The sequence below is a fragment of the Bombina bombina genome, chromosome 3 (genome assembly GCF_027579735.1).
Source record: "Bombina bombina isolate aBomBom1 chromosome 3, aBomBom1.pri, whole genome shotgun sequence".
In the NCBI taxonomy this organism is placed as follows: Eukaryota; Metazoa; Chordata; class Amphibia; order Anura; family Bombinatoridae; genus Bombina; species Bombina bombina.
This window is the reverse complement of record NC_069501.1, coordinates 229063713-229080982: the sequence shown is the minus strand read 5'-3', so window position 1 is coordinate 229080982 and position 17270 is coordinate 229063713. Positions and strand designations below refer to the sequence as shown.

General features: G+C 37.6%; 1 protein-coding gene across 1 annotated transcript in view; it reads left to right on the top strand.

The window, feature by feature from the left end:
* ERAL1 (Era like 12S mitochondrial rRNA chaperone 1) overlaps positions 1-9307 on the top strand; it is a 165961-nt gene extending 156654 nt beyond the window's left edge. The window contains exons 10-11 of the mRNA XM_053706185.1: positions 7912-7992; positions 8088-9307. Of these exons, the coding sequence (XP_053562160.1) occupies positions 7912-7992; positions 8088-8210 (204 nt within the window). The 3' untranslated portion in view covers positions 8211-9307. The remainder of the gene's footprint in view (positions 1-7911; positions 7993-8087) is intronic.
* The last annotated feature ends 7963 nt before the right edge of the window (positions 9308-17270 follow it).

The window sequence follows — 17270 nt, the reverse complement described above, 5'->3', positions numbered from 1 at the left end:
TAAGCATGCACCAGCCAGACCATCTGGACCATGCGGAAAGATAAGATTTGTGGGTTCCTGGGGCCCATGAAACCCGCATGAGAGCTTTAGCTGAGTCTGAAAGTTCGAGGAGATTTCTGAGTTCCCCGTAATCGACCAAGTTATTAACCTCAGAGATTGATTGAGAATGCGATAGTGAGGATTGCCTTCTGGGTCTAGAAGAAGATCTGGAAGAACTGGGAGGAGAAGAGGAGGCTTGAAGGACATCTCTAGAAGAGAAGGATGCCAAGCTTGAGTTATGAGAGTTAGAGTTGGAAGGTTCCTGCGAACCACAGAAATTGTCCGAGCAATCAGGGAAAAAGGTGGAAAAGCATAAGCTCCTTGTTTCGGCCAGGTTTGAAGGAAAGCATCTATGGCCAATGCATCAGGGTCTGGACGCCAGCTGAAGTAGAGGGGAAGTTGTCGGTTGAGACGAGAAGCAAAAATGTCCAAAGAAAAAGGACCAAGAAGGGTTTGAATAGAAAGGAAAGATATTCCTGAGAATTCTCCAATCGCTGGAATCCCTGAGAAAACGAGAACCCCAATCTGCCGCTGAATTGGAAAGACCTGGAATATACTCTGACTTGATAGAGATATTCTTGTCTAGACAAAGATGAATAAAATTCTTGGTAATATTGGACAGATTTCTCGATTTTGTGCCACTTAATCGATTGAGATATCTCACTGCTGAAATGTTGTCCATCCGGAGAAGAATAGAAGCAGGAGCTAGAGATTTATAAAGCTTATTACTGCGAAAGATCCGGCCAAAAGTTCCAAACAATTTATATGAAGGCCTTTCTCTTCTGCAGGCCATTTCCCTCCGATAATGGATGGACCGCTGCGAGCACCCCAGCCCGATAGACTGGCATCGGACTCTATGACTAAGTCTGGGGATTTCCCAAAAATATCTCTCCCATTCCAAGTTTCCATGTGGGAAAGCCACCATGAAAGCTCCTCTTTGGTTTCCAAGGATAATGGAATGAGGTGAGAATAAGAGAAACCTTTCTGAAGATAAGAGATCTTTAACCTTTGGAGTTTGCGATAATGAAGAGGAAAGATAGCCTGAATAGAGGATGAAAGTAACCCAACTATCCTGGCTATCTGTCTGACCGAGACAAATTGTTTGTTGAGAGTTTTGGAAATTTCTTTCTTGATGTTCTTTATTTTTGAGAGGGGTAAACTTAAAGTGGCTTTCGTTGTATCTATAAGAAAACCAAGAAAAATTAGAGATTTGGAAGGGGATAGGATTGATTTTTCTTTGTTTACAAGGAAACCTAAATTTTCTAAGATTTATTGTCATGGATAATTGGGCTTGAAGAGAAATAAAATTCTGATTCATCAGAAGAATATCGTCTAGATAGATGATTAAACAAATTCCTCGGAGTCTCAGAAAAGAGACTACTGGTTTGAGAAGTTTTGTAAAAATCCATGGGACGGAGGATAGGCCAAAAGGAAGACAAGTAAAGCTCCAGATTTTTTCTTCCCAAGAAAACGTAAGATATTTCCAATGTTCCGGAGATATAGGAACTGTGAGATAAGCATCCGAAAGATCTAACCTGACAAGCCAATCGTTGTCCAAAAGGCAGTCTCTTAGAAGATGAATCCCTTCTAGTTTTAAGTGGTTGTAAACAACATAGGCATTGAGAGTTCTTAGATTTATAACAGGTCTGAACTGACCATTTTTCTTTTTTACTAGAAATAGGTTGCTGGAAAAAGCAAGGTGAAGATTTGGGTTTTGAGAGATTGCTTCTTTTTGATGAAGACTTTCTATCTCTTTTTGAACCAAAACTTTGTCTTTTTGAGAGAATTGAATAGGTTTTGGGAATAATATTTGAACAGGAGGAGATATGAAGTCTATTTGAACCCCCTGAACTGTCTTTAAGATCCAAGGATCTGAAGTTATGAGATTCCAATTGTGAGCAAAGAAAGCTATTCTTCCACCAACTTTTAGTGGGAAAGAAGGAGGAGAAGGAAAAAGAGGAAATTTTACCTCCAGGAAGGCGAGATCGTGATCTGATGCATTGACCTCTTTGATGCCATGGTCTGGAACGTTGTGGGAAAAAGTTGTAAGCGGGGTTGGCTTTGTTGGTATATCTAGTAGATTGGAATTGAGGGGAGTAGTTTTGTTGAAAGTGAGGTCTGGATAAATGTGTGGTACGGCCGGGAAAGCGACCTCTACCTTTCCCGGCCCTGTCAGAGAAATTTTGAGAATACATCATTTTCCTCATAGAGGTTTTAACTTTATTGAGGGTTGAAAAGGTATTTGCATAAAGGTTCAAGTTCTTCAAAAAGGCATCCCCAAAGAGGAGACCATCTTTATCAGAATGGAGTTCATTGACCGCAAAGTCACAAATGTTTGGGTCAATTTTTTGAAGAATATTTTTTCTTCGTTCAACAATTATAGCGGAGTTGGTGTTGCCAACAAAGGATAGGATACGTTGAACCCACTCCCTTACGAGAGTAGGGTCCATAGGGGATTCTTTTAACACGGCCTCTTCAGATAGTTAAAAAAGTTTGGTAATAGGGCCAATAGAATCAAGGAGTTTGTCTTGGCAATTCCTCCAGGCTTTATCTAAGCCTTTTTTAATTTTATACCCAGGGGATCCAATGAACTTGAGAATTTTAGGATCCTAGGGGTAGGGGTTACGTTACAATTTTTGGGGAGTAAAGGTCTAGGGCATTCGGCTCTCATATTGTTTCTAGCCCTTTTCTTTAGGGTTTTTTTAAGTTGGAAGTCTACAAAAGTTGCAATTTCCATGGGGGGAAACCATCTAAGTGTTTAGATTTTTTTAGAATGTTTTTTAATTTTTTTACATCTAGGTTCAGAATCCGAAGAAGAGTTTGATTCATAATTATTAGATGTGGAATTATCAGAGTCCTCAGAAAAATTATCGTAATTACATGAGGTGGAGGAATCTGAAACTTTGTTTTTCGAAGTGAGTTTGGATTTTTGCATTAAAACTCCCTTTTTATGCCCCTTGGGAGTAAGGAGTCGTTTGGTGATGTTTTACTTCCTTTGCCGCAAGGAAAATTGGATTCTGCAAGAGTATGTTTGGATTTACTCACAAGTTTCTTGCTTATTTTTATAGCGCTAGAAGGAGGTTTTCTTTTAACTGCTTTTTTAGCAGAGGTTTTTGTCATAAGAGAAGTCATATGAGACATTAATTTTCCTAAGGAATTGTCAATCATTTTCTGTACAGATTGCTCTGTTAGGGGAATAGGGGAGGAATTATTAAGAGACATAATAAAATAATTGAGTGAAAAAACACTTGAAAAAATGAAAGGAATTAATTTAAAAAAAAATATATAATAAAGACTTGAACCCTTAAGCAATACAAGAAATTAATAATTTAATATTCTAAGAAATATTTTTTATATATATAGCTGAATAAACGTTTTATAACAATGAAACTTTCCTGACAGAAAAATGTTTAAAATGTATTTGAAGGATGATATGTAAAGAGATCACCGGAGGGCAGTAAAGACCTAGAAAAGAAAAAATGGAGAACGAAATTAGCTATTGAGACACACAGAACAGAATAGAAACTGAAACTAAGGCAAGGAGCCAGAATTTACATGAGCCAGTGATGGAGGAGGTGTCGACGGCTCTTCTGAGGTAAAGAAGAAGGTGGGTTGTGACGTCGCGAAACTAACGCCCACAAGATGGTGTTGGACGTCGAGAAAGAAAGAGCCAAGAGGGACTAAGGCAGGTAAAGAGAGAGGAAACTTAAGGGAATGAAAAACGGAAGGAAAAGATAATAATAATATCAGAAGTGGGATGGAAAAAACTGTAACAGGAGAAAATGTAGAAAAAACGAAAATAAAAATAAAATAAACGGAATTTATAAGGAAAAAGAGTGAAATAGAATGTGTAAAAGGAAACTGGAAAAGGTATAATCAAGGATATATATATATATAATAACCAAACAATATTATTATGTATATCAGAGGATAATAATGCACACTTATCTTGTTGCTGAGCAGCAAAAGAAAGAGGAAGATGGGGTGCACATTGGTCTGTTTATGGTCAATATGGGTCATCTGATTGGTCCATTTTTTCTCTAGTCTATAACCTAGCATTCTCATTGGCTAGCTATATAGACTCTTTTTTTCTCTGTATTATTTTAACGGTTTATGTGTTTTATGTACTTTTAAAGCTGCACACGAGTAGTAAAAGAAAGTTATGCAAATATGAAGTCTCTGGTCTTGTAATAAAATCAACCCTTAGTGTAAAAAGTGTGCAGAAAAAGAGATAACCTGTATTCCAATTCACATAAATAATCCCTTTGTGTAAATATAACCATGAATCTGTGTATGTATTCTCTGATACTGTGTATTAATGCGTCATCTAATTAATAATATATACTGAAAAATTCCAGTATATTCAACCCTTAGTGTTAGTGTAACCGTGACTATACAGTGTATATAAATATAAATAAAAATAGACAATTCTGCAATCAGTTTTATAGATTGTGACTATTTTAACGTTACCCACTATGTGAGTTTATTCTAATGTGTCTAATTTATGGCAATGTAAGAGATTCTACACAATATTACTGTGTTCCTTTTGTTGTGTTTATTTAATAATATACTATGTGTTGCTAAGTGTAATTGTATATGTCACTTTAGTGCTAAAGGCTTAAATTAGCCTTAAATGATAAATTATATAATATAATAAACATATGTTGCTAAGTGTAAGTGACGTATATCACTTTAAATGTGTTAAAACGGTCTGCCCAAACACAAACAATTGTTAAAATGAGAACTTGCCCATGATTGGTAGATATGACCTGTTCAGAGAGTGTAGTCTGTGAGGATTGGCTACTAGTCATTAACTATAGAAGTATAGCAGGAAGAGCAAGGTTTTGGTTACCTATTAAAACGGTCTGCCCAATCGCAAACAATTGTTAAAATGAGAACTCGTCCATGATTGGTAGATACGAGCTGTTCAGAGAGTGTAGTCTGTGAGGATTGGCTACTAGTCATTAACTATAGAAGTATAGCAGGAAGTATAAGTTGTATTTTTGTTTGTTTGTTTGTATGTAGAATACATGCAATTGATCAATGATTATTTAGAGAGATATCATGGAAGATCTGAATCCTGCATTATGTACATCATTAAAGGGACAGTCAACACCAGAATTATTGTTGTTTAAAAAGAAAGACAATCCCTTTATTCCCCATTCCCCAGTTTTGCATAACCAACACTGTTATATTAATACACGTTTTACCTCTGTAATTACCTTGTATCTATGCTTCTGCTGAATGCCCTCTTATTTCAGTTCTTTTGACAGACTTGCATTTTAGCCAATCAGTGCTCACTCATAGGTTCCTTCATGTTCATGAGCTCGATGTTATCTATTTGAAACACATGAACTAATGCCCTCTAGTGGTCAAAATGCATTCAGATTATAGGCAGTCTTCAAGGTCTAAGAAATTTGCATATGAACCTCCTAGCTAGCTTTAAACTAAGAATACCAAGAAAACAAAGCAAAATTGGTGATTAAAGTAAATTGGTAAGTTGTTTACAATAACATTCCCTATTTAAATCATGCAAGTTATTTTTGGACTTGACTGTCCCTTTAAAGTAAAAAAACAAATCCTTTTTGTTTTATAAATAGTTTTATAAAATGGAGTTAAAATCCTAACAAACAATTACGGTACAAGGAAGGGAGCTTAAAACGGATTTAAAATTAATGATGACTGTTTAAAATGAGACAATTTTATTGAAATATAGAACACTCGGTCAATATAGGACACCAAACTGATAGGTACATTTTAATAAAAACAACAATATTAATAAAAACAACAATATAGAAACAATGGGGAATAGTAGATGTGTTAACAGAGAAATTCATTATGGTGGAGAGAGATATGGTTGCAACTTAAAGTTTGACTAACAGGATGATGATGATGTATTTGAATATTCTAAACACAATGCTTTATGTATAAGAATAATATGTTTGGATTAATGCATAACGTGTCTTATGGACACGCCCATTGTGGGTGTTGTTCTTTAATCAATTGTGTATTGGTAGCATAAAGGTTTAAATAGCAGTATAGAGGTAAGGTGTATACATGCCTGAGGAAACGGCCCTTCAGTGCCGAGAAACACGTTGCATTAGAGGGGATTATGCCCTTGACCACTACTTGTTATTATATTCTTTTAATATTTTAATTTTTATTTTCAATTTTTGTTTTCAGTCTTTTAATAAAAATGTTTTTTACTATAACAATGAGAGGTAAGGTAGTGGTTTCTACCTTACCTCTCATTGCCCAATATTGGGCTGTTTGTGCATTTATCCTGTTTCTGGACCATATCGTTGGTAACACCTGAAGTGGGTGAGCTGATACGCCCTAACCTAAAATTATCAGTCAGCATCTACCAGCACATAGGTGTGCTATTGGACTTTTTAAGGACCCATTTGGCATAATTATCTCCATTGTTCCATCTATTTGGTTGATCTGCACATGTGGTTTCCTTTGTTGTCTTAACTCTCCATGACAGACACACCTGGCGGGGATATCCTGGAGTGGGTGTACTGACTCACCATATTGTGTCAGTCTGCTTCTATTAGCACATTGGGGTGCTTATTTTAAATGTGAGTACCAATTTGACTTGAGTGCATAAGCTTTGTTTTTTTTTATTTGGTGATTCTACACATAAGGCGCCCCTCTTCTATTTTATTGTTCTTTTTAGATATCTCTATTTTATCAAGGCATGTGGAACATAGTTGAGCAGGCGGGTATACCATAACCTCCTCAGAATAAACACAGGCATTAGATCTAGGCAAAGAGGGAGTACCCTCTTAACACATCAGAGTCCTCCATAGCTTGCGCTTTTAATATAGACTATAGAAAAACTATAAATGGCACCTTTATACTTCCAATGGCCAGGGCACTCACCACCTCTTATGACCCAGGCCCACAGAGAAACCGCTTCGTCTCCTGCAACCGACGGTCAGGAAACAGGAAGAAAATGAGGCCACACCCGGTCACATGGATTGCCATGCAGGACCGCCCCTGCAGCCGAGAAAAACCGTGCCAACTAACAGACTGCGCAGTCAATCAAAACCAAAGAAGAACCTGACTGTTCACATTGCCAGAGCCACATCTCACACATGTCACAGCAAAAACACAATAAAGGAATCATGTATAAATCCCCCCCCCCCCCCCCCCTGTTCAATTATCCTCTTCCGGAGATATTAACCCTTGTTTCTATACAGATAAAAGGAGTCACACTGTGACCCTGTCTTCTAGCGTTATCAGAAATGTATAAAAATGAAACGATCTTACCAGAATCTATGCCGTGGAACAGGAACACGGCCTCTCAAGTTTGACAGTGTTGTAGCATCGCTTCTGACATGGACTTGAGTGGTAGAAAGCAGGCAGCGAAACATTGTCAACACTGATTGCTTATGGAGCTGTTAGTACGAGTCGGGATGGTTTTGCAGAAAGACTCTACCTGCATCTCCGGACTCTAACTTTCATCCATGCTCTCACTGAGAGGCTGACAGGACTAATTAAAACTCCAGTCCCATCTCTAAGAGTGCTACCCTCCATAAGAGACTACTCCGTAATCTTCCGACACTTCTCTGCCATCCTCCTGTGACGAAAGGCAAAGAATGACTGGGGGATGAGGGGAGTGGGGGAGGTATTTGAGCCTTTGGCTGGGCTGTCTTTGCCTCCTCCTGGTGGCAAGGTTCTGTATTTCCCACAAGTAATGAATGAAGCCGTGGACTCTCCTCGTATTAAGATGGAAAGAGCATTTTATTTTTTACCTTTTAAATCTTTCATTTGTACTTGACCATAAAGCATTGTGTCTGCCCCTTTCATTTGCATATGATTAAGTAGAAAGATATTGGTAACTTACCCTATGTGATTTCATTACAGGTGACAGAAGTATGGGAAGAAGGTGCTGGTGGTGAGTTGGTCATTCGGCAGGCATTACTAGTAGAAAAGGAAAATCAGGTGGTGAGTACTATTTATTATAAGGAATTTTATGGAATGTTCTCCCTCTGTTTATGCTTTTTTTAATCTTTAATTATTACTTCCTTGTCTCCTCCTAGAAAATTCTGATTGGCCGTGGAGGCCAGATAATTAGCAAGATTGCACAGGAGGCTGGTCAAGATCTAATGAATATTTTCCTATGTGACGTTCGACTGAGACTCTTTGTCAAAGTTAAAAAGTGATTCCTGCGGTTAACTTATTACTTATGACCCCATTTTTGCTTGCATACAAAGGACAGTGCAGAAGATGGTCCCAAGCCATTGCATTTGTTTATTGGTGTTTGGATTCTTTGTTGCAAAACAGCCTTACAAGCCTAGAAGGAAACAGAACTAAAGCCTCTTCTAAACAAACTTCTGTTTGTTGAGCATTGTCATCTTGAAAAATGCAAAGATACAATGAGAGGAGTCTTAATTTGTGCTGAATTGTGGTAATGAGTTTTTATTCTAAAATAATCTTGTAATTTTCTTATGCTTCCATTGAATGACAATTGTGCTATACAAGAGGTTTCTGTGTGCGCTAAAGATTTGCATAAGGAAAATGATGCACTAAGTACAGTTTAATAAATTGCAAGCAGGTGGTTGAGAGGAGTGAAGCCAGAGAAAAGACACTTTTGAAAAGAATTGTTGCTTTGCAGATGTGATGGGGGATGTCAAAATGTGTATATTTAAAATATTAAGAAATGAAAAGAACTGCGATTCTATGAATGTTGCTTTAAAGGGACATAACAGTCAAAACTGGAACGTCCATGAGTGCATTTCAATTTTCTATACAAACATTTGTAATACTGTTTTAGGGGGCATATGTGCATATTTATTCACTGCATTCACATTCAAACACCACTTCTGCTCAGTGAGTCGATGGTGTTACATATTTTGTCCGCAACGACTTATAATTCTTAATGCAAACCGCCACTGACTCTCTAAGGAGGGGCAGTATTTGAACGCAGGTTCACTGGGTATGCTCAACATATGTACATATTATAAACTGTAAAAATGTGATATCCCTTTAATGCCAGCATCTTCATGTAATCATTAGCAGAAATCCGGTGTTTGTATAAATATATAAATTACTTCCATTTATTATACCTGTCATGACTAAACCTATTAGGCTATTTTATGTTTCCTACCTGATATAATTACCTGACCATATAGATGCAAATCATCCTGACGTCCAGAGAAACATATTGTCATGTGGCACCATGTGCTGAACAGAGACCATTGTGTTTCCCAGAATTACTGTATATATTAAGCATATTACTAAATAAACCTTGTAAAACTTTTATGTCTCCTGTATTTTGAACTGACTACCAAAAATACTTCAAAAACATTTTGTAGTGTAGGAGGGCGGGGCTAACTATCGATACGACTGGTTGCACTGAACAGGAACTCCAGTATCAAACCCAGTAAATCTTGGAGTTTAATAATTTAATTTAAGCTGAAATACCTTTTAACTGTCTTGAAAAGACTGCTATACGTCTCTGGAACAAGTTTACAACTCCGTACTGCTCCGTTTCTATATATAGGCCTTAACAATAGGAGATGGCAGTGGAGGCCAAGACTACCAACTACTGGGCTGTAAAGTGTGCGCCGACTTGCGCAACAACATCCAACAAGCTAGGCTATGGCACTCTGGAGGGTCTGGGATCCGCTCCAGAGTCTGGAAACCATCTCCCATGCAATTCTACCTCTACATTGGAATGAAGAAAGAAGCTATCTGGGCGGCGAGAAGCGAAAATGCAGAACGCCGGAATAGTGCAACGGTACAGTGAGTACAAAAGTACAAGCCCAAGTCACAGAGTAGTAGACAAATAGTGGTGATATCAATCCATCCGCACACCATATACATAATTGAGGCTAACCTACAACCAGGGTTGGATCTAGTGGGGAGTAAGATTTTGACGCAAGTTGCCATTTTGCCTTAAAGGGACACTGAACCCAAACTTTTTCTTTCGTGATTCCTATAGAGCATGCAATTTTAAGCAACTTTCTAATTTACTCCTATTATCAATTTTTCTTTGTTCTCTTGCTATCTTTATTTGAAAAAGAAGGCATCTAAGCTATTTTTTTGGTTCAGAGCTCTGGTCAGCATTTTTTTATTGGTGAATCAATTTAGCCACCAATCGGCAAGGACAACCCAGGTTGTTCACCAAACATTGTCCGGCATCTAAATTTACATTCTTGCATTTCAAATAAAGATACCAAGAGAATAAAGAAAATTTGATAATAGGAGTAAATTAGAAAGTTGCTTAAAATGTCATGCTCTATCTGAATCATGAAAGAAAAAATTTGGGTTCAGTGTCCCTTTAAAACGGTCTGCGACCTGGACCTGGACTTAGCTACGTAATAAAACTTGCGCAAAGGCTAATTGAAAAAATTGTAAGCCTGAACTTTTTGCATCTTATGCGCTCAATATATACAATCCGATCTGATCAATATTACCAAAAACCTTACCTAACCCTTAAGCTGGGGAATTGTGAAAGTGAATAACCTGATCTTTAATAGTGGACATATAAATCAGGTTTCACAGTATTGCATGAGGGAGCCCTGAAAAGGCAACAAATATTAAGCTATCAATTGAAAGAGGCACAACGTCTGTAATTTAATATATAGAATTTTACAGTCTGCTAAGATTATCATCTGCTTTCATATATACTCTAGCAAGAACCAATACACTCCCCCCCCCCCTTCTTTCCTGATTCTTTTCGGATGAGCAGGTCATATCCCCAACTCCATTTTCCGTGATCGTCCTTGATGAAAACCTCCCAGGGGAGAAGTGTATTGTCAAGAAAAGATTAAGGCACAAAGATAAGGCATCATTCAGCTTGAAACTTTGGATGGATGATTATGCACTAAAATGTTGGGACAATCAGTTTATCTCAGATACTAACATTGACATATGTTCCAAAGACATTAAACTTCCTACCCTGACCCAAAATACAATTTAGTATAGAGCCAGGATAAGTTTAGGAAGTCTATCTGTGATATTGAAGTGCTGCAGAGCATAAGATCTGACTTATCCTTAACAGTGATAACTTTTCAGATATAGATAGTGACACTCCACTTGGAAACCATGCTACATCTTAATACAGCATTGTAGCAATGATGTGAAATAGTGACGGAATACTTTAATTACCTGATTGAGGGACCCATCCAATATAAGACCTCCAAACATAAACTTAATGGTGCATTTCTATTAATAATATACAGCTGAGTTTATACCTGACAACTAACTCCAGTTTATCAAGAGATAATACCTACAATCTACCTCAGGTTACTATTGAAATAATCCCAACATGAAAAGTAGAAGTCATTTGGTTAAAGACTACTTGGCAAATGCTCAATATAAACAAAAACCAGCAGACAAAACTATGTCTCCCATGAAAGACAACTCTTCTCAAGACCAAAACGAGTTGGATAGCCAAAGTTCCGCTGATATGCCAAACAGAGAATTACTCTCACAAATAAAAAACATTTTCCAAGAAGAATTTAAAACCGCTTTATCAGAACTGAAAAGAGACATTAAAGATATTGGTCTTTATGCTCATCATGGATAGAGTTCACTGTGCCTTAACGAAACCGTCTCAGTCTGTAACTAGAGACATTATTGTAAAGATGCACTATTATGTCAGAGGAATTATTGAGAGCAGCACATACCCTTAAATACGAAGGAAATTATATCCAGATATACACAGACCTTTCTCCAACTACATTATGAAGAAGAGAGATGAACATTAAGTATAGATGGAACTTTCCCTTCAAACTCACTTTTGTTTATCAAAATGGCACCTCCTCCTGCTAGATAAGCTGAAGATACTTCAAGTTCTCCAAAACCACAAAGAAAATCCTTCCAAAAGGACTGTACTCAAATGGATAAAAATGGCAAACCTAAGAAAGCGAAGATAGGTCCCAATTCTGCTGTGGAAAATGTATCTCCGATAAGGGAAAATACACCACCACCATGATCAAAATCTCTGATGGGACATGCAGATTTTCTCATCTGAAACAAGATTATTTTTTGGAATTTTTGTCTGTTTTTATTTTTTATTCTTAAGTCATTCCCACCAACTCATCAACATTCTGATATCCTTTGATATTATATTGTTCTATATTTTGTTTAGTTTCTAGGTCAACGCTTTATCCCTTCCCACACCTCTCAGACCCTCCCCATATCTTATTCCACTCCCCTTTACCTCATCCTATAACCTAATCCCTTTTGTTTATTTATTTTTTGCCTTTTCAGGTCTAAAATATTAACGGCTTCTATTTCGTCACTATGTTTGTAGTGGTTAAAAAAAAAAAAAAGAATACTTTCTTATAGGTAATTTAAAAAAAAAAGTTTATGGTTGTAATGTTATTGTGTTTTTGTAGTTAATATGTTCTCCAGCTACTAGTTATGTTGATTTCACACTTTAAGATGAAAATACATAAAGAGTATGCCATTGGTCCTGATGTCGATATTGTTAAGATACTACAATTGTTTTTTATGCAGATTAAGGCACAGAATTACTGTGGGTACGTTCCTTGCTCTCTAATTGGTTGGTATTTTTCTCCTTTCTTATTATCAGAAGCCCAAGCATATTTTACCCCTACACTTTCCTGCTACCTCATATGTTAGATATTTATGACAATTAAAATACTTTCACATAATGTAAGGGGATTGAACTCTGACATTAAAAGAACAAAAAGCTATTCTTGAATACAAAGCTGCTAAAGCCCAGATAGTTATGTTACAGGATACCCATTTTACCTCACAGTGCACTCCTAAATACTGGGATAGAGTGTTTCTAATACAATCTCATGCAATCAACAAAAATAAAAAAATTGGAGTGTCCATACTTTTACACACTTCCCTTAACTTTAAAGGGACAGTAAACCTTATCGCTGTTTTACAGACCCGCTCTCTGTACTCTGCTGAGCGGGTCTGTTGTTTTTACTGAGCGCATCGGGCCAGCTGTATAGTCACAGCCCGACCGCGCCATTAGACACAGTGCAGCTCGCTCCTGCTGTGTCTGACAGCGGGAGCGAGCTGCACTGAGTCTAATGGCGCGGTCGGGCCGGGCTGTGACTATACAGCTGGCCCGATGCGCTCAGTAAAAACAACAGACCCGCTCAGCAGAGTACAGAGAGCGGGTTTGTAAAACAGCGATATTTTTCCAAAATAAAAAGGAAATATTATGTTTTAAAAGGTTTGGCTAATGTAATGTTATATAATTCTGCACTATGTGCAGAATTATATAACATTCTTTTTAAGGTTTACTGTCCCTTTAAAGAAGAGAAAGGGTAGATTTCTCATTTTTAGGGGTTGCATTCAAAATTCTCCCATACTCTTAGTATATGTCTATTCTCCTAATGACAACCAAGGCCTATTTATGTCCAAGCTCAGTAAACCGATCACACAATGGAAATTATATATAAAACTATTATAGGAGAAGATTTAAATATAACTTTAAACAACAAATTGGATTGGACTACCAAATGCATTAGCTTACTTATAGGGCACAAAAGGGTCAGAACTTAATTGATGTGTGAAGAGCGCTCCACAAGAGCTTAAAGGGACATGAAACCCAAATTTTTTCTCTCATGATTTAGAAAGAGCATGCAATTTTAAACAACTTTCTAATTTACTTCAATTATCTATTTTGCTTCATTCTCTTGATATCCCTTGCAGAAAAGCATATCTAGATAGGCTCAGAAGCTGCTGATTGGTAGCTGCACATAGATGCCTTGTGTGATTGGCTGTCCCATGTGCATTGGTATTTCTTAAACAAAAGATATCTAAAACATGAAGCAAATTAGATAATAGAAGTAAATTGTAATGATGTTTAAAATTGTATTCTCTACTTGAATCATGAAAGAAAAATTTTGGGTTTAGTGTTCATTTAAGAGAATACACATATTGCTCACCAGTTCATAATACTTACTCCAGGATCAATTATATCCTAGGCAACAACGTTCAATGCACCCTGTGAAGCAAGCAGATAATAAGGAGTCCTTGACTCAGGGAGATGAAATAAAGCTGAATTTATTGCTTCAAATTCCTTCAAGTGACATATCAAAGCACATCACAGCTGTAACATGAAGGCGGCATATACTTGAGAAAAGACAGGTAGCAAAGGTCAAACGCGTTTCATATATCACAACATAACTTCCTCAATGACCATCACCCATAATACACTGCTATTTAACGACCTAAAAACACCTCCAATATTTTAATGGTCCAATCACAACACGTAAATCACCAAAGCAGGTTAATATGGGTGATTAGTGGGATATTTAACATAGCACTCATTACTAAGTTATAAAGTATATATATGTGTCAGAATTATTACCCATATAACATTATCACAATCAAAGAGATTTGTTACAAAACTGTAATTAATACATAACTAATTAATTTATATATGACACATATTATATCATAAACATAAAAGCAATGAGTGCATAGTACAAGAAAAAAAGATGAAGTTTAAAATTTAAAGTGACAGTGTGTCGCATTTATTTTTGATCTACATAAAGTTGTTCCTCTGTTCCCACCTCTTGGGTGCCTTGGGATCAGCTGGATACCTTGGAATGACAACAGGGAACTATCAGAATTATTTTCTCTTTTGAAATGTAGAGAGATGGGGTAGTGGACTCAGGGTCCTCTATTGAACGTAAATGTTCTAAAAAACTGTGTTTTAGGTCCCGTGTCGTTTGTCCAACATATTGCCTACAATACCCCCTACAGGTCAAAAGATAAATGACATAACAAGAGTTGTAAGTCATATGTTCCTGTATCTGAAAATCCTTCTTATTTACAGTAGATGCAAAACTAGTACCAAAGGAAGCATAGGAGCAAGATTTACATCTCCTGCTTCCACATTTGAAAAACCCAGGTTTAATTGACAACCAATTTTTGTTGTGTGCCTGAGGCAACATCCATAGAGATAATACATTTCCTAATGTTTTAGCTTTTCGTGACACAAAGCATATCCCTTCCTTTATAATACATTGTAGGCTTTCATCAGTTTCCAAAAAGGGAAGTGCTTTACGCACTACATTACATACTTTGCCATATTCTTCACTATATGTAGTGATGAATTTTGGTTTATTAAACCTGTCCTGTCCAATACATTTCTCAGATTGAAAGAGATTTTTCCTATCTGTAAGATCCACGTTTTTCTACAATAACCCCTATCAATAAACCTATCAGTTAAATCTTTAGAGTGTTTAAAATAACTTTGTTCACTTGTATAGTTCCTCATAGCCCGGATGTATTGGCTTTTGGGGATAGAATTAAAGATATGTTTGGGATGACATGACTTCACATTTAAAATTGTATTACCTGCTATCTTTTTACAAAATAATTCTACTTTAATACAAGATTTATAAATGTTAGAAAAGAGTCTGTCTAAAAAAGACATTGAAATTTTGCTGTACTCCATTGTAAACGTAAGGTTTATAGAATTATTTTGTAGATAGTTCAAAAACTGTTCAACAAGGTCAACTGGACCTTTCCAAATAAAAAAAAATATTGTTGATGTATTGACTGTAAAAATGAATATATTCGGGGGCGTGACTCTGGGCAGCTCCTTGAATGGACGCATTATCAGTTGCTCTGTGTGAAACATTAATATTTTGCCTTATATTGATGTTTATGAGGATCTCCCATCTACCTCTCCCTGATGATTAGGCTCTGCTTACAAAGAGGAATCAAATGATACCACAACATTGGGACTACCACACTTAATAACTGATCCGGAGAGTTGAGGCCTAAGGCAGTCACTTCAGTGAGAGGCTCTCAACACCCCCCCCCCCCGGTACCTTGTAAGCCGGGTATGCAGTGCGTAGACACTGAAAACAGTCTAACTAACTAGGGGTCACTAAACACTAGATCGCTTATAGGATATCTAAGAACTAAAGTCAGCAACGACGGACTTAAAGAGCCTGCAAGCTTACCACAAAGAGACTATAATGGCGTCTTCCCACTGTAGTGAGAGGGCCATGGCTGCACTTGACCGGTGGGAGAAAGAAGCGCAAATGATGCTGGCGGAACATTTTGCAAGACTCCAACGGGACCTGCTCGATTTACTGTGTCCATCCCTGGAAGATACCGTGACACCGAGAGATCCTAACACAATGAAGGCCTCTCACGAGGTGAACGAGGGGGAGCCGGGAGTGCAGGTGCCGGCTCCGCTATATCAGACAGACACGCTGAGGCAAATAGCCATGCAGGAAGAGAAAGGTACTTCACAGCCCACCAAAACTTTGGATGCCACACTGGACTTACCTTTACCGCTGCACTCTGTAGGAAGCAGTTGGGACTCACAGGCAAGGGGTGCTGGGGAGCGCTGTCGCCTAGGCCCTACCCTCCCTCTGTTGGGAAAATTCTGGGAGCGCCCTTCACATCTAGACGGAGATCTGCCCATCAAGCAACGAGATCTCACTGTTGTTTGTCGGCTGCAATGGGGGAACGCAGCCGACGATGGAAATTTGCACCAGAGACTAGGAGTGGGCTAGACATGAGTTTTGGGCTAATTAGCGTGCCAGATAATGGGAGAGCCGCCAATACTGTCTTAATTTATAAATAGCAACACCCATTGCAGAGACCTTCTTAATTTATGAGCCTGTTTTTGTGCACAATCACCCTATCAATGTCCATTTTTCATGTGGTATACTTTTTATTTATTTTGTGCTCCACATATGTTGATCTGATTAAAGGTTCTGGGGCTTGTATTGTGTAAGAGCTCAGTTACCGCTTATATGACGATGCGGAGTAAACAGTCACTATGGGACTTCCTAACTGAATCTGGTAAAATCGTAGCCTACTTTATATCAGTGCACTGAGGTCGACTATATGCATTTTGCACGACAATTAGAAAAGCGGATAACTGCAGTTAAATTTTATATAATGCCGCTATGATTTTTAGGTTCCCTAATGGCAGACTGCGTATGTGTTTATGTACTCACCACTGTCACTTGAAAATTTGGTTAATTAGGTTATCTGATGTTATATTTTAAATTCCAGGTGTATGGCAGCTCAATATATGCATGTATGGGGATAAGAGTCTAGGAATCTCATTTATTACATGGGGTGCCAACTTTTACATTGTAGTGGAAGAAATTTGCAGTGAGCTTTGTTATCACAAACTTTCAGCTCCGTTGAACTTAAACTCTTTACCCATTTAAAATGTCTAACCGTTTCTCAAAGCACACGCTCAGCAGCAGTTTGATTGATAATGTATGGAGTAACTTTTTTCCTCT